This window comes from Pseudomyrmex gracilis, unplaced genomic scaffold (assembly GCF_002006095.1).
Source record: "Pseudomyrmex gracilis isolate BER0280 unplaced genomic scaffold, ASM200609v1 scaffold_600, whole genome shotgun sequence".
NCBI classification, from domain to species: domain Eukaryota; kingdom Metazoa; phylum Arthropoda; class Insecta; order Hymenoptera; family Formicidae; genus Pseudomyrmex; species Pseudomyrmex gracilis.
This window is the reverse complement of record NW_018021184.1, coordinates 17,343-38,238: the sequence shown is the minus strand read 5'-3', so window position 1 is coordinate 38,238 and position 20,896 is coordinate 17,343. Positions and strand designations below refer to the sequence as shown.

At 40.2% G+C, this 20,896-nt stretch overlaps 1 protein-coding gene across 1 annotated transcript; it reads left to right on the top strand.

The window, feature by feature from the left end:
- Nucleotides 1-15,445: 15,445 nt before the first annotated feature.
- On the top strand, nt 15,446-16,087 carry LOC109861143 (putative uncharacterized protein FLJ37770). Its single transcript, XM_020440657.1, has one exon. The coding sequence runs from the start codon at nt 15,446-15,448 to the stop codon at nt 16,085-16,087; it is 642 nt and encodes a 213-aa protein (XP_020296246.1).
- The last annotated feature ends 4,809 nt before the right edge of the window (nt 16,088-20,896 follow it).

Sequence of the window (20,896 nt, the reverse complement as noted above, 5' to 3'; positions counted from 1 at the left end):
TGCTTATCTCGATAAAAGATAACAAAGTTTTGTTGCGGAGTTAGCTGCTATTAAAAAATGTTAAAAAGTGCTAAAGTTAGGTGGTCTATTTTTTTGCAATTGAGTGTATTTTCTATCTGATTTTGCCACATTTATTTCACTTATAAATATGGGATGTTCTTAAAATTTATTTCATTTTTAATCTCGTAGGATAACAAATGGTTCATTTGGCAATTTTGTATAAACAAAAGCATTGAAATTTTATAGTTAAACTTCTCCGGTTCCGGCATAAGTTAAAAAGTATTGCTCTCATAAACACGGTTTTAGTCGGTCCAATTTCATCAAAGCGCGCATAGACTGCATAAATGCATCAAACGCATCAACTGCCTCAAGTCAGAGTAGAAGCAGTCAATGCTGGGAGGAGTGCTAAGAAGTTAGTACGGTTAATACAATCTAGGGAATTCTCAGCTCTATTAAAGCGCTTTCAATGTTCGCATTGTTTAAATCGGAACGACTTTTTATGCAGTCTATGCTCTTTATGCGTAACTCGGAACGCAGCCTAAGTTCCTCAGAAATCGCAGACACAACTGAACACAAACGCTTTGATCGTACGTTTGATACGGATGACGATTGTACGCGATCGCCACGTCGCTTCCTAGATAACGCTCGAGTTCTCGCGGGAAACGCAAGTTGCCGAATCCGTCAAAGTACACCGCGTTGCGTCCTCTCTTGGTGTAGGCGACCCAATGTGTGCTCGGTCCGATTTAGCGTCGTCAAGATTTACGATATCGCCTTCGTTTGCACGTACGCGCGCGGATAAGGCGTTGCGCATAAATACACCCCCGAAGTACGGTATGCGAAATAGTCTGGCACGCGTGTCAAGTTGCACGTTTGTGGTAACACCGAATGGTAAAACGACATCTATCGCTTTCGTTCGCGAGATTTTTTTTACCGCGAAAACCTCCTTCTCGGAATGCGTTACGCTTGTACGGTGCGAGATACAATCCGCGACCTTCCAATGCGCGATTTTGCCGTTGCAGTCAGTGATAAAAGATCTGGCAGGCTAGCACCAAGAGCACCAAGGTGGTGGGAGCCACTGAGAACACACACACAAGCGAAACCGCCGTCCGTGTACGTGACGTCAATTTTTGGAGTATACTTTGGCGATAAGGGTACGATGCTCGGCAGCAAGCGCTTCGATGTGTGTTTCGACGACTTTATCATCGTGGACAAAGTTCGATACGCAGACACACCTCTGGTCTGTATGAATTGATATTTATGAAGCAGTCCTACAGCGCCGCGTATACAGAAAGCGACAAACACGTATATCGCAATTTGTTGCTAACAACGCTCACAGACGGGATCATCGTCCTACAGCGCCTGTAAAGAGCAACAGAGGCTACAAGTACAAAAATATTATCACACCGTTGTTGTTCAACGTTCGTGAAACGACGGGTGAAAGATCGCGTCCGATCGCAATGAAAGTGACCAACAACGCGATAGATTACGTACACTGGGACAATCCTAACGAACTCGTGGATCGTCTTAGATTGTTGGATGCGTCTCGTCGCGCGGAAAACGACTCACATGACAACAAGTTTTTATTTATTATTGAGAAACTTCGCGAGGCGAGAGTGATTATAAATTGAAGCATTGCGCAGCGAACGTCAACAGTTCCGTTTGCGCACGATGAGCGTCAACAAGTTCGGTTTGCCGTTGCAACGTCGCGGTTACGTTTACAACGGTGAAGAACGGTTTCAAATAATTAATTTGCGTAATTACGTGCGCAACAACGCTCTCTGTTTATCCGCGTCATCATCGACTGAATACGATGCAAAGGAGCGCGCGATAACTTGTTTGATGAATCCGCGAAACAATTCCGACTCCGCGACGAAGATCTACGTAGACAACGTTCTCTCGCGAACATTTGACGCCGCAGTTATCCTGGACGCAAACATGGACGCGCTCTCAACCACTACGACAAACTCCATAGCAAAAATTAAGGAAGCTTTGGATAATCTGCAAGATAGCTTTGCGACTACGTTGTCACGCGATGAGGCGACGGAAAAGCGATTGTCGAGCTTGGAGAAGAACGCGAGACATTTCGTCGATCAACGTGAGTTGACGATGTGACGAGGCAAACCCGTCACTACAATTATTATTATCCTCATTATTATTATTATTATCATTATTAATATTTTTATAATATATATCTATATTATCATATCATTGTATAGTTATTTCTGACCGCGCCAAGTACAGTACCGATTACACTCGTGCCGTAGTACACGAACATAACTGACCGTCTGTCAAAACCGAACACACCGCGGCAACGAGCGCCGTTGCACCGGACCGCGCCGGCGCAGCGCACACTACACACCGTCCCCCGGATAAGGCTTAGGCGCCCGCCGGGTATAAAAGGCGGTCGAAAACCGGTCCGACGACCATTCCTTTCTTATCTCTCTTGCTGCCGAGGTGCTGACTTGGAAGCATTCCTAGGCCACCAAGGTGCTGACTCGGGACCGACAACCCGCCCTACTAGGGACTCTGTCCGATCACCGAGGTGTTGACTCGGGAGGACACCCAAGCTCCTAGTCTCGTGCTCTGAGGAGTTGACTCGGGCACGCCGACGATCCCCTTTCGAGGTGTTGACTCGGGTAAGACCGATCCTCCTTTCCGAGGTGTTGACTCGGAAGGAGTCCTGACCGTTTCTTCCTCGAGGAGTTGACTCGAGGGAACCCGTCCTTCCTCTTTGAGGTGTTGACTCGGGAGGATTCTAAATCCACCATGCTCAAGGCGTGGACCTAAGCACACCGACCGTCCCTCTCCCTTGAGGTCTCGACCTGGGGGAAAACCGACGCCGGACACCGGCTCGGCAGCGAAGCGCTCACGCGCAACTTCTCCGACGGCCTTACGAGCCCCAAGGAGTAGAACGGCTGTTGTCACTGCCACATCGATAGCCGCTCTCATCGGCCCACCAATAGCCGTTCTTACGACTACCAACACAGCCGTTCTCACGGCTTCTGGGAACATCCCTCACCGGAACCGCGAGGCCGACCTGACGACTCTGCGTCCATCCACTACCTCGTAGTTAGTAAGAGCTCCATCAATGTACATATTTGCGTCTCCTCTCCCTTAATAGATAAGTTACCGATTCAAGCGTGAATCAATCAGCGGCCGTAAAACCGTCACCTTGTAAGGGCAAAAGCCCCGTGTAATTCCACACGACGGAAGTAATCCTACGACCGCGTATAATCACCTGCCCTCTGTAAAACCATAAAAATTACTCAAAAATAGAAGCTCAGTTCATTACAACATAAACCAAACGTGTCCCAATCTTTCCCTTCCCCTCTCTCGAATCCTGGTCTGACCGAGCTGTCCGGCAGGCGGAAGGCAAGCCGCGCGTTCCACGGCGGCTCCGTTACAACGATCTTAAAAAATACGAGGAGCAGTTAACCAAAGAATTAAGCGAGGCCGTTGAGCATCTGCAAACAAACGCGTACGACCAATTGTTACAGCTGGAGACGAAACCGCGAGATGCGGATACGCGCAAGATCGAAAACATGGGAAAAGACCTGATTCAATTTCAGAAAGAAGTGGCAGAAGCGATTGAGACTTTTCGAAGAAACGCGTACGATCGATTAGTGCAGCTAAGGGATTCGCGCACGGAACTGAAAAAAGTAATTGAGTCTCTATAAACGAATGTGAGCGAGTTAATGCATAGCGCTGTTCCGACTCACGTTCAAGATCTTTATTCATATGCAGATCGCTCGTTTGCAAGACATAATACTTATCAAATCGCTTCACAATATGTGGAACTTTAACGACGAGCTCAACACTGACATGAGTAACTTGCGCAAGACTGTGCGAAAATCAGCGAAACAAGACAAGGAGCCGCAAGTGACATGAGCGTCGAGAAGAGAGAGCCCGCAGTGGAGCTGCACGCGTCTGCGGGACGCAACTTTTGCGCAGACGAGTCGTTGTGCGCGGTTACGACGATCTGGCAGGCCGACGTGGTCGAGATGCGCCCTTACGTTCGTCAGAACAAAGGGCACAACTACATTCTCACAGTCATCGATGTGTTGAGCAAGTACGCGGGGGCATTGCCGCTTAAGAGCAAAAGCGGCAAAAAGATCGCTGGGGCGTTCCCGAAGATCTTTCGCGCCGACGGTCGTTGTCCGACGAATCTGCAAACCGATCGCGGCAAAGAGTTCTATAACGCGGATGTAGAAAATCTGATGTATTGTCATGGCATCAATCACTACTCCGCATACTTTGGTATGAAAGCGTCGGTGGTTGAACGCTTCAATCGCACGCTCAATAATAATATGTGGAAGATGTTTACGCTAAATGGATCGTATCGCTGGACGACCTGCAGCGACTTGTAACGGAATACAACCCGCGCAAGCATCGCATCATCGGCGCGCGACCGATCGACGTAACGCCGGCTTCGAGCAAGCAAATCCTGCGCACGGTGTACAGCAACGTCAAGATCGCCGGACCACCGTGATTCAAAGTCGGCGATCCTGTACGCGTGAACAAGTACAAAACCGTCTTTGCAAAGGAACCGTCTTTATACTCCAAACTGGACCACCGAAATGTTCCGCGTTAAAAAAGTGCAACAAACTTTACCAGCAACTTATCTGCTCGAGAATTATCGCGGTGGACCTATAGCCGGTGGATTCTACAAACACGAGTTACACGCAGTCAAACATCCGAACGTGTATCTCGTAGAAAAGGTTGTACGTTGCCGAGACAACGAGTGATTGGGATTGGACAGTTCGCACAATTCCTGGATACATAAAAACAATGTTGTCTAATATTAGTATGCTATGTGTAATCCCTCTGTTTTTGATTCTTATATTTACAATATCTGTTACATATATAATCACTTTATTTTTACATATATTCTTTGTTATATACAATAAAAAAACACTTACATATAATTACTTTATTCTGTATTATTATATCCTCAACATAACCTAATATAACCTTACTTAGAGATATTCTAATGACCCCACGATAAAGTGTCGGTTGATCCATAAACGACCGTTTGTCGTCGTGCGGACTTGCAGCGAGCTTCCGCCCCAAAACAGTGAACACCTCGTGCAGCCGAAATCGTATGTATGACTGCTGTCGCGTTAGATCGATTGCGTTCCGCAGACATTGCACTTAGTCGTCGAAGGTGATCGTTCTCGCAAGGATGTTTCTCTTCACACTGTAACGGAGCCGCCGTGTAACGCGCGGCTTGCCCGGCCTTCAGCCTGCCAGACAGCTTGGTCAGACCAGGATTCGGGTGAGGGGAAGGAAGAGATTGCGACACGCTCGGTTAATGCTGAAACGTAGTGATTCTATATTCTAAATAATAATGAGTATGTACAGTCGGCGTCAATAAATCGTTTTGTAGACGCGGGAAGCTAGGGATAAGAGGGACGGTATTCCCTAGCAGTAAATACTGTAATTGGTCAATTAATCGAGATCTGCTACAGTTAGTTAGTGCGGCGCCCGTTGGCAGTACTTATTCCTAGGGAATACCGTCTCTCTTACCTCTAGCTCCCGGGGCTACGAAACGATTCATTGACGCCGACTGTATAATGTCTGATGACGGTGGGGTATTATACCCTTGCAAACTGGCGGTTCGCGGCTTGTGATTGGCGCGCGCAAGTTGTCGCGGGTCGGATTTGGCCAGTGCGGTAACCAGTCGGGTCGGTATCTTACGTAATAGTCAAGGAGAGACTCGAATATGTACAACAACAGGGTTCGCTAACGGCTACGGAATCGCAGGTATGCGTACTGGCGAGAGACACGGTCGGTACGGGATCTTTCCGAGTCAACACCTCGGAGAGGTAAAATCGGTTACCACGAATTAATTCCTGGGGAGGAATTCAGACAGGAATCCTTTCGAGTCGATACCTCGGGAGGAAGGATCGGTCTACCCGAGTCAACACCTCGGGGGAATTGTCGGCGGGCTCGAGTCAGCTCTTCGAGCAAGCGGTCTGAGGCTTGGGTGTCCTCTCGAGTCAACACCTTGGGAGGAAGGATCGGTGATTCCTAAGCAACACCTCGGAAATCGGAGCAAGGTATTCTCCGAGTCAGCACCTCGGGGGCCTTTTTTTACAAGGGAAAATCCTTTATGGATACCTTGACTCTTGAGGAGAGTCAGGGTTATGTGGGACTTACTCCAAAATAGGAGTGTACCCACTAAATTCTTTTGGTGGTTATCCTACACATAGTAAAGAAGAGCCTGGAAAATCTTACGACTATAACGTCACAAACCCTTCTCTTGTAATGGACTTTACAGTCCTACTCAACGTATTAACCTTTGAAGGCGTTGTCTGACCACTGGACAACACCTTCTCTTTCAATAGGTTGCATACGATGATGGAGAAGGTTCCCCACTTTGCTCTATCTGCAACTTTAGCTCATCCTATCATTGCAAACAAAGTCTTAATCTAACCTAACCTAACCTAACTATATGTACAAATATGTAGGGCACGCTGGGCCCATAGAATGAACTAAAGATTCATCGGTAATTATGCAGTTTAGCGCCTTTTCTTAATTTTGACTATTTTAACTCGGTTTTTCTTTAAACGCTTTCTTTGGTCAGTGTAATAAAGAATTAGTCGGGAAAGCTCAAAAAAATTATGTACTTCCCCTTTTTTTATAAAAGAATGTGAATCATGCGGTTTTTTTCTTTGTCAATCTGTACATTTTTTTTGAGTTGTAAGCGTGTAGGCAGGAGGGGCTGCGCCTTCCCGCAAGGGAGAGGAGGGAACAGGAGGAAAGGGCAAAGTCCCTCCACCTGCGGAAGGTCGCAGCCCCCCTCTGCCTACACGCTTACAATACAAAGTAAAAAAAAATTTAAAAAAACCCAAATCAATTGTCGGTAAGTAGTACGAACGAAAGTTCCATTTAAATAATTGGTGGCTCCAAAAAGAGCCAATTGTGTTTTAAGAAACAGTGAATTGCTAGGATGCTTTTACTCTGCTGTGGATTCGTAATATCTTGAGGTTTCATATGGTGTATGGCTACAAAAATGGCATGAATTCTGTCAACATGGTTTGGAAATTTNCGGCAAAAGTTTTCGGCGTATTTCTCGGAAACTAAGCCCAAACAGTGGTTATATGTAAAGAAAAAAGTTTTTCAAAATCTTGTCTTCTACAACATATTAAAAAATTATCGAGATCAGAAGACTTGTTACATATAATTAAGATTTTCCGAGTTTCACATTTTTTTCAAACAAACAAGGGAAAGTACATACTTTTTTCGAGCTCCCCCGACTGATTTCTTAGTACAGTGACCAAAACAACTGTTCAAAAAAACCGAGTTAAAATAGCCAAAATTGAGAAAAGGAGCTAAACTGCATAATTACCAATAACATTTACGAAAAATTTCTGGGCTATTGGAAACAAAATGAAGATGTTTGAAATAATCAATTGAAGAGCAATGGCTTCTTTTGTTACAGAAAAAATATTTGGGGCTGTTTGTTTTCGTCCACGAGGTAACTGCTGCTCGCTAAGAAGAAGACAGCACTGCATCAAAAATTAACATCAGTGATCCGTATTGATTGCTCAAGAGCTCGTACATTGGTGCCTGCGAGAGTGAGAGAATATAGATCGGCCCCGCCAACGCTTTCGGGCAGATTCTCGCTAACGCCTTCGGACATCACGCATTCGAGCAACTTCTCGCGATCACCTTCGGGCAGTTTTCCGCCGTAGCTTACTAGCATAACCGCTTGAAGCCGTACAACTTTGCTATTAGACATTTTTCTAAAATGCATTTTTACTGAAAATATCAGGGAGATCTGACACTTTTTGATTATTGTATTTTCTTTAAACCAATTAATTGGTCTCATTATTCCGAGCACAAAAGTATTATGGTTATGATTACTGAAAACTAAATAATATTTTACACGATATTTTACATTTTGTGTCAAAAAATTGTTAACTTCAAACCTTTATAACTCACAAAGTACTAAATAAAAACATGTTTTATTATAGTGTTGTGGGAAGCTCTCAAAATACGCTATAAAAATATGCAATCAAATGTAGGGAGTTCTATTTAAAAAAATAAGGTTGACCTTGAAATAACCTTAAAGAACATGGTCAAGATCAAAGTCAAGATCATCATTTTACTCCTCGCTTGAAACCATACAACTTTGGTATTAGACATTTTCTCCAAAATGCACTCTAACTGAAGATAGTAAAGAGGTCCGATACTTTTCGATGACCCTACATATTGTACACTTTGTGTCTCAAAGCGAGATTTTTTTCTCACAATGCGCAAAAATGCATCCAACGATTCGTTAGTGAGAGTGCTTTTTACCGGCAATACGTTATTTTTTATATAAGACAAAGGAATTATTCTTAAAACTAAGAATGAAAGAGCCAATATAAGCCATTCCCAAGATGTTGTGCAGGAATAAGCGTGCATGTATATATATGTATACACATGTATGAATTTACATGTAAATTATTTTTACATGTGGGTCTTTTGAATTGAAATTTCAATTTTCAAAATCATATAGGATGCTAAATTTGCATCTCATGTATGAAAGATCCTAGATACTCCCCTAACTAATTTGAAAATATTGCGAAAAAAACTCCTCGGCCAGGAGTCGAACCTGAAATCTCCGGCTTTCCGTGCCATCGCCTTCCCTGTTAGGCCACCAAGGCATTTGGAGTTTGTCTCGCAATATTCGTACATAAATCATGTTAGTTAGGGGGGTATCTGGTATCTTTCATATATGAGATGCAAATCTAGCATCTTATATGATTTTAAGAATTGAAATTTTAATTCAAAAAACCCACATGTAAAAATAATTTACATGTGAATTCAAATGTATACATGTGTATACATTTATATACATGCACGCTTATTCTTGCACAACATCCTGGGAACGGCTCGTATTGGCTCTTTCATTCTTAGTTTTCTTAGTTTTTTTCACGAGCCTTCACTATTCATTCGTTAAAATTATTTTTGTATCTAAATAGTATCTAATGCTAGCCACATCGGCTTTTGTTAAAGTTTCTTTATTAGAGGAACTGATTTTTTTATAGTTCTCATCTTGCTCTACTACATCTGAACTTGTCGGTTTGGTTGGAGAAATTAATTCTGTATTTACATATTGTCTAGTCACATCTACTTCTGTTACATTTCCTTTGTTTAGAGAAACTAATTATTATACAGTCCTCATCTAGTTCTACTGCAGCTGTAGAACTTGTCGGTTTGGTTGGAGACATTATTTTTGTATCTACATATTGTCTACTGCTTGCTACATCCAATTCTGTTAAATTATCTTCATTAGAGAAACTGATCATTATACAGTCCTTATTTTGCTCTACTACAGTTGCAGAACTTATCGGTTCTGTTGGAGAATCGTTACATGTCAATGTTTTAACTTTTTGCATTATAATTCTCTTTTTGTCTTTTTTTTTTATTAGTGCGACCGACAGGTTTTACAGACGTTTTTTCTTTTGCTTCTATTATATATTGTGGATCTCTAATAGGCATGTGTCTTGTATGCCGACATTTTTGGAAGTAGGCATTCTAAATAAAACTGTTTTAATTTGGGTAACATTTGATTTTCCCAAAAGTCAATATTTCTCTCAAAACTCACTTCTTTTATACTTTTAGGCGTTCAAACAGCAAAAATGCAATAAGTTCGCTGCGTTATATTTAATTGACCTTGCACTTGATTAAAAAATCGGTGTTTCTCATTCATTTTGCTAGAATCGTTTTTATCATAAATGCTTTTTAGTTGAGGCAGTGTTTGTATAGCTTCTTCTACTGTCAAATGTTCAGCTGAGAGAGGACATTTAATCTCTACTAGACCGTCTTTGTCAATAAGTCCGTCAGGAGTAGCACCCAAGTATGGATATTTGCCGTAAACAAACAATCCACATTTTTTAATTTCTTTATGTAATTTTCCAGCCAAATCTTTTTTTGCCAGCTCTTCCATTTGACGATATACATCATAGCTTCAGTGGACTCATAGAGAGAATACAAAATATTTTTTACATTTGCCGTACTAGATGTATCTTTTTTCATGCGGCAAACCATTCCNAAATTTGATGCTGTTAGCATTTCTAGTCTCAAAGCGTGCCATAATTTACTATCACTTTGATCTCTTGTTTCGCGTTCAATTTGCTTCCAATTTTTCCCATTTTCAAACAATTTTTGCATATGATGTTGTTTCAATTGTTCAAATTTCTCTGGTGGAACATCTGGTCTTTGCGAGTGTGGATCGTAATAACGATCAGTTCCTATATCTCGTTCGCGTGTGAATATCTTTGGTCTTCCACTCATTGGTCGTGAATCTCTGGTTCTAGCAACTTTTATTTGTCGACGCTGTTCCAGATTCTGAATAACGGAAGGAACATTATCACACATGCTTTCATGTAGTTCTGTTAGAACTTGTTGTGTGTTGTACTGTAGAGCAGCTGCCTCAACTCTCGCTTTATAAGAACTTCGTGCACCGAAATTTATGCGTTTTCCACCGATTAATTTGCAGATTATTGAATTATACAATTCTACAGGGTTGTTTGTTGCACCAATCAACAAACTATCGGAAAAACAGCTCAAGGACTTGATAATATTTTTAACGTCTTTATAAAGACCGTAACTTTGTAGACGTAGTACGTAATTGTTTTCATTTTCATTATGTACACATGAACGTCCTCGTTCGGTGCATTGCTTATGGTCACCGAAAATGTGGCTAAGAATGTTTAATAAATCTTTTTGTAATTCCTTTTCTTTCTCATGCATTGGTTGTTGTCCTTCTCTTCGTGCTACACATAAATGGAGCACTTCTTTGCGTAGTTTTAATATATTACTTTTCACTACATTTCTGTGTTTTATAAACTCATGGTTTCGAAGCATTCCCGCCTTACTTGTCTCTGCTACGTGTCGTAATTTCTTGCAGAGATTACGCAACAAATGATTTGTGCATTCTATTTTTTTAACTATTACATTATAGTGCTGATATGGTTTATTATCTAATATGGACTTATATACACAGCTGTCACCATCAGCAATAACTGTCCTATAAATCAATCCATGCATTTCAATATTATTGCTGAAACCTTCTACAATAGCATCGCTCTCCATGCTTGAGGAGCTCGCATTGCGGTCAAAATTTTTAAAGCATTGATGATTTTTTGGCTCGCGATCTCGTTGCTCCGCCATATAACAAACAGAGCAAAATTTGTTGCGGATGCCGAGAAAAAGGACTTTTTGTGTTCAATAACCAATAATGGCACCAACACTAGAAAATGAATCGTAGTTAGTGCCATACGATCTCTTCATCCAACTCGCGTCCGCTACAACTGTTATATACAGAATACCGGAATCGGTGATTTCGTTTCTTTGAAAAGCAAATCGCTTTTCAATTTCGCCAGACATTTTCATATTTGCAACGTTTGCTTTTTGAAACTCACCGACTAAACTCTCACGATATTTGATATACGTTCTTTCTGACATACTATAAATATTCATAGCTGCAGTTCTTCTAGTTAGGCAAAACCTATTCCAGCTGTAATAGTTCCAGCTGTAGCAGCTTTATTAATGTCCATTTTACTTCCGGGTTCCGACGATATTGTTCTTTCAGTTAAACAATTCTCGCATTTAAATGTAAACAGCGTTCGGAACTCATAGCGGTTAGAGCTACTAAGCTTAATATTTTTAAATTTGCATCTTACTCCTCTTTGATGGTTTTTGTAAAAATTTTGGATTTCTTTCCAAAAGAATGCAATATCGACAATGAGACGGTCTTCAGAGTAATTTTCTTGGATATTATTTGCATTTACATCTTGATTTTTTGGTACTCTTTCAACAATCAAAGGTGGCAAATCATACTCGCAATCTTTGCCATTGTAATGTTCATCTGGAATTTCTTTCAGGGTAATGTTCATATGTGCTTTCTGAGAATCTATTGAGATCTCAGGATTTTGTACTTGCAAACTTGTCGTTTCCTCGACAACGTATTCAATGCTTAGATTTTGAGAATCACTACTGTTCTCAAGATTTTCAACGTCCTCACATACAAGTTTTGTAATGACATTTATACTTTTATTCTGAGAATCAAAATTCTCAGAAGTTTCTACAAGCATATCTGGAATTTTTTCTAGGGTAATGTATTTACTTTCATTCTGAGAATCAATCGAGATCTCAGGATTTTGTACATGCAACCTTGTCGTTTCCTCGACAAAGTGTTCTAAATTAACATCTTGAGAATTACCACTACTGTTCTCAAGATTTGATACATGCTTACTTAAAATTTTTTCCGTGGTTTTACCTATAATTTTTTCCTGAAAATCAAAATTTTCAGGAATGTCTACATGCATATATATCTAGAATTTCTTCCAAGATAATGTACTTACTTTCATTCTGAGAATCAATCGAGATCTCAGGATTTTGTACATGCAACCTTGTCGTTTCCTCGACAAATTGTTCTAAACTACCATTTTGAGAATTATTATTACTGTTCTCAAGATTTGCTACATACTTTCTTAGAATAATATCCGTGGTTTTCTCTATAGTTTCTTCTTGAGACACAAAATTCTCAGGAGGTTTTACATGTATACCTGGAATTTCTTCCAGGAAATTGGTAATACTAACTGTATGACAATCAGTATTTTTCAACGATTTTTTTATCTTTTTTGGCCTTCTTTATTTTGCGTCTAAAAAACAAATAAAAACTTTACTAATTATAATAACATGAAAAAGTAGTATTAACTTCGATATTTTTGAACATATTTCAAAACAGTTGAAAAGAGCCAATATGAACCTCCGACACAGTTGTTGATGTATAAATATATTTTTTTATTTCTTAAAATTTACGTTTAATTCCTAACTGAAATTCTAAATGAAATCATCTTCATAACACAAAAACAATTTCCTCTACAAAAAGTACTACTAAATATACTATTACATAGTGTTCTTCGAAAATGTTATTTTGAAAGAAGAAAAGAAAAAAAAATAAATAAAATTATTAATTAAAACGCACACAAACCAAAATTAAAATTAATTTAAAAAATATGTCACATAATTTGTCAAAATTTCGCACCATTGTACTCAATAAGGTGGCAAATTGTAGCATTGTTATGAAAAAACAAATTACTGCAAATAAATAAACAAATCAATCAATTAATAAAAAATAAAAACATGTTAGAAAATTTTTTTAAGATACACACCATTTATCATAGAACAAATTATAATAATTAAAGAAAACATTGGTAACATACATACTGTTACCATATGGATACATTGTTAACATACATATCTTGTTAACAATAAAAAAACTGAAACTTACATTTACATATCAACTACTGAATTTCATAGTAATCCTTTAATTTCTGTGTTGAAAAAAAAAATATATATTAACAATTAATGATAAATTGAGATTACTCTCAGGCTCTATAAGTCTTATTAAAATAATAATATCTGAATACAAGGACGTTAAGAGCCGTTCACAGGATGTTATGCGTGAATGTGCTATATATATATGTGCGTGTATGCACATATAAACGAATTCACGTTTTCACGTGTTTTTTGAATTGAAATTTTAATTCATAAAAGCATACAGGATGCTATACTTGCATCTCATGTATGAAAGACCCCATATACCTCCCGAACTAATTTTAAACTATGGCAAAAAAAAACTCAGCCAGAAGTCAAACCTGGAATCTCCGGCTTTCCGGGCCGTCGCCTTCCCTGTTAGGCCACCGAGGCACTTGGAGTTTGTCTCGCAACATTTTGTATATCTATCATTATGATCAGATCTGTTTAATACCGCTTCTTTCTCCAGCGTAAATTCTAACAATTAATGATAAATTGAGATTACTCTCAGGCTCTATAAGTCTTATTAAATTAATAATATCTGAATATAAGGACGTTAAGAACCGTTCGCAGGATGTTGTGCGTGAATGTGCTATATATATGTGTGCGTGTATGCACAAAACACGTGAAAACGTGAATTCGTTTATATGTGCATACACGCATATATATATATAGCACATTTACGCACAACATCCTGTGAACGGCTCTTAACGTCCTTGTATTCTGATATTATTAGTTTGATAAGACTTATAGAGCCTGAGAGTAATCTCAATTTATCATTAATTGTTAGAATTTACGCTGGAGGAAGAAGCGATATTAAACAGATCTGATCATATTGATCATATAGATATACGAAATATTGCGAGACAAACTCCAAGTGCCTCGGTGGCCTAACAGGAAAGGCGACGGCCCGGAAAGCCGGAGATTCCAGGTTCGACTTCTGGCTGAGAAGTTTTTTTCGCAATATTTTAAAATTAGTTCGTGGGGTATATGAGGTCCTTCATACATGAGATGCAAGTATAGCATCCTGTATTATTTTATAAATTAAAATTTCAATTCAAAAACCTCACGTTAAAAACGTGAATTTGATTATATATGTGTACACACGCATATATATATAGACATATTTCCCGCATAACATCCAGCGAACGGCTCTTAACAACCAATCATTCATTTATTAGTTTATAAAATTTAAAATCTAGTGCCATGTTTGCATAAATTCTTTGGACTTGTCGCTCCGCAGAAAATTCTCCTGCTCGCCGCATCTTTGTGAGCAGCTCTGTCGAGTACGTCTTAAATGGCTCATTTTGACGTTGTTTTCTGTTGTGCACCTCTGTAGCGAGTTGTTCCCGAAATGTAGGCGACAGATATTGCCAAAAGAACTGCAGAAATTGCTGCCATGTATTGAAAAACATCTTGCTATTTCGATGCCATACCAGTGCGTCTCCACGTAGCAAAACCGGCAAAAATTTCAACAGGATTTCATCCGGGAAACCGGCCGCTTCGGCTAATTCCTCGACGTGTTCGAGAAAATTGAGCGTCTTTCCCGTCAAAATACACTCCCCTTTTGTGCAGTTGGCTCAATGCTTTCCCTGCGTCGATAGCGGGTGGAACGGTGACAGGCGGACAAAGGATTTCGTCTGCGCATCCCTGCGCTCCTGTGTATGCCGGATTTTCCCTGACGTACGCCCTCAATCTTTGGCGCAGGTCCTCTATCGTTCCCGTCGAGTTAATTTTGAGGTATCTTAATTTGCTAATTAATTGCTCTTTTGAAAGCTTCTGGATGCATGCTGCCATGGCTACAAACAAATCTTTTTAAAAAAAAAAACAAAAGACTGACAAATCTTTTAAAAAAAAACAAATATTTTAAAAAACAACAGACAGTGACATAAAACTAAATCCCAAATCTAAAAAAACTTATAGGTTTCGATATACTACTGTGATCAAAAAGTAAGGTGAAATTGTCATTTAAAACTCCCGGGCATTAGAAAGGCAGGTAATTTTTTTTTCCTAGGTTGGTAGGACTGTCTATAATATTTGCTAAGCGTCTGTTTTTCAAAAAGTTTAATTATCTCCGAGTTACACGTGTTTTTGTAAACAATCAAAAGTGAATTTTTTGATTTTTACAATGGGTGATTTTGTTGAGCAAGGAACTTGCATCAAATTTTGTTTGCGGAACGAATATTCTTGTGCGGACACGTTGAAAATGTTGCAGAAGGCCTTTGGTGATCAAACTATGGCACAAAAAAACGTTTATAAGTGGTACAACGAGTTCAAAGCGGGCCGAGAACGCGTTGAAGACGAACCACGCTCTGGACGACCATCAACGTCTACCGACAAGGGCCACGTCCAAAAAATCAAAAATTTGGTGCTTGCAAATCGTCGATTGACAATCAGAGACCTCGCTGATAGTGTTGGAATATCATTTGGCTCAGCCCAAACCATTTTGAAGGATGTTTTGTGTCTGAAACGCGTCAAATCTCGATTGGTGCCAAAATCGCTCAATTTTTTGGAAAAAAAGTGTCGCGTTGATGTTTGTGAAACTTTGCTGTCTGAATATCAGGACCACTTGAAATGCATCATTACTGGAGACGAGACTTGGATTTACGCATACGACCCTGAAACCATCGACCAATCCAGTAAATATTGTGCAAAAGATGAAGCAAGACCGAAAAGACCACGGCAAAGTCGATCGAAAATCAAGGTTATGTTGACAGTTTTCTTTGATTATCGTGGTGTGGTGCACTATGAATTCTTTCCGCCGGGCTAAACTGTCAACAAAGAATATTATTTAAACATTATGCGTCGTTTGCGTGAAGCTATTCGTCTGCAACGGCCGGAATTATGGGCGAACAACTCTTGGTTCCTTCATCACGATAATGCAGCGGCTCACACTGCATTGGTTCTTCGCGACTTTTTTGCCAAAAAGTCGACTCATATCGTTCCGCAACCACCGTATTCGCCTGATTTGGCTCCGTGCGACTTCTGGCTATTCAGCAAACTCAAAAGGCCAATGCGGGGACGCCGTTTTGACACGATTGAGGAGATAAAAACCGAATTGAAGAAGGTCTTGAAGGCTATACCGAAAAAAGACTATTCCGACTGTTTCGAGGACTGGAAAAAGCGTTGGCATAAATGCATTGTATCTGGGGGGGAAGGGATTATTTTGAAGGAGATGAAATTGATTTGGATGAATAAATAAAGAATTTACATTTTATAAACAACTTCACCTTACTTTTTGATCACAGTAGTACTGTACTCGATATACTGTCGCGAGTTACATCTGCGTAGTCACTCTGGCCTGCCCTAGATCAAAACTGTTCGGGCGCCATGTAACGGTCCGACTTTTTAAAGTTTTTGGTTTATTTTATTATTTAGAATTTAATATTTTATTGCGGAATAACCCGCCGGATCAGGGTTCTTTAAAAAAAAACTCAGAGTGAGTCAGAATTTATATTAAAACAAAAACGGTTAATTTATTCAAGAACAACAAAAAAACATAATATTGTTGCGCCCGCGGGGCGCGGAGCCGTTCTCGAGGGACGCCGATACTCGCGTGCGCGGACGCGGCAATGACAAAGGCGCACTTTCTTATGAACACACTTTATTTCGTTACAAATACAGCGTTAATTGCCCGTTACACGAATCGTCGAGACGCGCCGTGACAGCTCCGCGGTCGCGATTTTGTTCTTCTCTTCTCTTCTATTTAACAAACCGTCGTCGCCCGGTAACCGACAGTCGCGCCGATCGCGCGCCGTTCACGCAGCTCCCGCGACACATACGCGGTGACACCCGCGTAACAATATAAAAAAGAAGAAAAGAAAGTAAAACAATCAGTATTAAAAACAAATAAAATCAGAAAAATATTTAAAAAGAGTTCCGGTGTATGTTTTACCTGTACGATGCGGTCGGTGGCCCGCTGCGTACCGTTACGGGCCTTCGCTAGAGCGATGCTAGCGGCAGCGGTTCAGCGGCGTCAACGCCGCGACGCTCGGACTCGGCGTGCCGGTGGCGGTCGTCGGATTGGTTACCGTAACGGAGGCTCTCGGCCTCGCAGGGCGGTTTTCCCGGCAAAGAGAATGTAAAATTCTCCCTGAGCGGAGCGGATGTCGGTTTCCCCAGCGGAGAATAGAAATACTTCCCGGACAGAAGTGAGTGCCGGTTTTCCCGGCGGAGAATCAAAATATTCCCTGGTGCGGATAAGATGCCGGTTTATCCGGCGGAAAATACTAATATTCCCCGGACTGGAGCGGATCGGATGCCGGTTTCTCCGGCAGAAAGAATACTCTTCTCCCTGAGCAGAGCGGATCAAATCTTGAGTTGCGTGTCGGTTTTTCCGGCCGAGGAAGAGCTTCCCTTGGTGCTGCTCAGACATGCTGCAAAACTTGGAAATCGAAGCGGATCTGATCTCCGTGCTTTTTGGCCCGCCTTTTATACTGGCACATCTCCGGATGTTTGTCGCCAAATTGGAAGGAGCGGGGAAAAACGACACGCAGGGAACAAAGAAATTGTTTTCGCCGTATGACGCTTCGTGGCGCGGGGCGACGTGCGGTGCGGACGGCACGCATGCAGCGTGTATCTAATACACGCTGCAAGTTTAATAGTTTTATTTGGAGCTAAGCGCCGTTTTGGGCCGGGACAGATGGTCGGTCCCGGCAGCGTCGTTATATTGTCTCCAATCACAAAACGTTGGAGATCCACGAATATTGGTATGTTCACCGAAGAACGCAGCAAGCTGGACATTATCGTCGTTGACGTTGACAAAACGTGCGACATCGTTGGTTTGACCGAGACTGATGACTGCTCTAAACGATTCGTCGCACGACGCTAGTCAGCGGATTGTTTTCAACAATACGATGGTGTATGATCAGACAGTACGCGGTTGTATTGGAGAGTACATTTTTTTTGTTGAATTCGATGGAAACGTTTACGGTGGCGCTCTTTACCGTTTGGTTTGGTGTTGCAAACAGTCGATGAGCGATCCGCAGTAGATGAACTTGTTTAATGTTAGAAGCGTCTCGTCCTCATTGCGTCCTGTTACGTCCTCGGATTAACAGGAGCTGATGACCGTTTCGGGATGCTCCACGGTCAGGGAGAACTTTAGTGTTTCTTGGGAATTACTTAAAACTTTTCACCGTCGCAAAAGCCACATTTAAAAACGAATTTTACTACACCAATATTTTTATTACACCTTGCACACGGAATACGGCCTGCTATGGTATACAAAAGAGTTATAATTGTATGATACTGAAAGATTTCAACTGGTTTGAACGTTCTTACTATATCAGTGCATTCCTGACATAGCACGTGATCTGAAGGTACTGTAAATGATCCGCGCATCAAGTTGCACGTCATTACTTTAACCGATTCGTCTTTATTCTATAAATTCCGACGAAATTAGTAAAGTAGATTGAGAGCACTTGGAACAATATAACTCATTTGTTAAAACGCGGATTTTAGCTGTTACTCGTCTGCATTTGCTCAGGTTATATCGCTGGAGGTAATTGAGGGCCGGTGATAAATAGACAAGACTCTTGTTAATCAACGGTTTTGGTTTACACAGTTACTACTATGAGCTACTTAGTACAAAATTAATTTGACAATGCTTAAGTTTTAGAGTTTATAACAGAGTAAAAAAGTACAGAACTTGACGACATTTCGCGATGTACGTGCTATAACGAGGATCTGTTTTAAGAATCAAATTAAGAAAGGCAAATAAGAGCCAATATACTGGATGTATTTGTATGTATACTTTACTTAGTAAACCAACCGTTTCAACCCATAGTTCGGATCTTCTTCAGTGGTTAACTAATAACAAATTATAGGAAAATTTATAAAAAAGAACTTTTTACAGAATTAAAAAATTCTGTACAATCAACAGTTGTAAATGCCCAGAAAACATGTGAGAAACTCACCATAATTTATAAAGGTACATAATTTTGAGAAAGAAGTGTGGTGAAAACGATCGTCGTCTATTATTATAAAAAAAACAAAAAAATTTCCGGTCTGGAAAGCCGGAGATTCCAGGTTCGACTCTTGGCTGAGGAGTTTTTTTTTGCAATATTTTAAAATTAGTTAGGGAATTATACGGGGTCCTTAATATACAGGGTGTCCGGAAAATTGCGACAAATATTTCGGAACGTGATTTGGGACCTCAAAAGAAGGAAAAAAAGCTATATAAACATAAGTCCGGAAATAAGTCGTTTCCGAGTTTCAGCCACTTTTATGTTAAAAAAAATGTATTTTATATTCCGCGTGGCAGCCCTTTTTAAATTTTTTATTAAATTTCTAATTTTTTTAATTTTTAAATTTTATTGTTTTTTTAAATTATTAATTATTTTTTTATTTTTTTTTATTTTTTGGTATTTGTAAATACATTATTTTTTAAATCAAGGATAAACATGAATATGTATTTAAATCAAATTAAATAAGGTGTTCAAAATGACCACTTTCAGCACGAATGCAGGCCCTTATTCTCTTATCAAAAGAATTTCGAACTTTATGACAAACATTTCGATCCGTCTTCGCTTCTCGGAATCCACGAATTATTTTTTGTCTTAAGTCAGCAATATTATTGGGCGCATTTTTGTAAACAATTGACTTTACGTGACTTTATAGATAAAAATCAAGTGGATTCATGTCTGCTGATCTTGGGGGCCAGACAACCGGACCTCCACGTCCTATCCATCTCTGACCATAATTTTGATTCAAATAATCTCTGGCTACACGGCTAAAATGCGCAGGTGCACCGTCATGCATGAACCACANGTTTTGTCGTATTATTAAAGGGACGTCTTGAATAAGGTTGACTATCTGTTCTCTAAGAAATCGTACATAATTCTGACCATTTAATCTCTCTTCAAAGAAATGTGGCCCTATAAGTTTGTCACCAATAATACCCGCCCATACCGTGCAACTAAACTGTTGTTGATGCCTCTTTTGATCAATTACTTTAGGATTTTCTAAAGCCCATTTATGAAGGTTGTGATAGTTGAAAATTCCATTTCTGTCAAAGCCTGCTTCATCAGTAAATAGAATATTTTCACAAAAATTCGGATTTTTATCTATTCTGTTTACAACCCATTGACAAACTTGCAAACGGGGACCATAATCTGCAACAGAAAGGCCTTGAACTCGTTGCACGTGATATGGATACATTGAGTTTCTTGATAAAATGTCCCATATCGTTGATTTTGGTACTCCGATTTCATCCGAAACTGTTCTAACACTAGTAGAAAGGACACGCTCAAATTGTTCAAGTACTTCTTCTTTCGTTACAACATTTACTCTAGGTCTGCCCTCACTTGTTCTCTTTTTTAATGTACCGAATTCTCTCAAGGTTCTGTCTACATTTTGGAAAGATTTATCTGTCGGTACATATCGATTTNGAAAAGACTGGGCATATAATCTTCNTGCTTCGGTANCATTACCTTGAGCAAGACCATACATAAGATGCATATCAGCTAATTCATTAAAACTCAAACGATCCATTGAATACAGATAGATTAGGTACAATCTCAAAGTACTTAGGATAAAAAAGGTGTTGCTAAATAATAATTTGAAACTTATTGAAAACTGT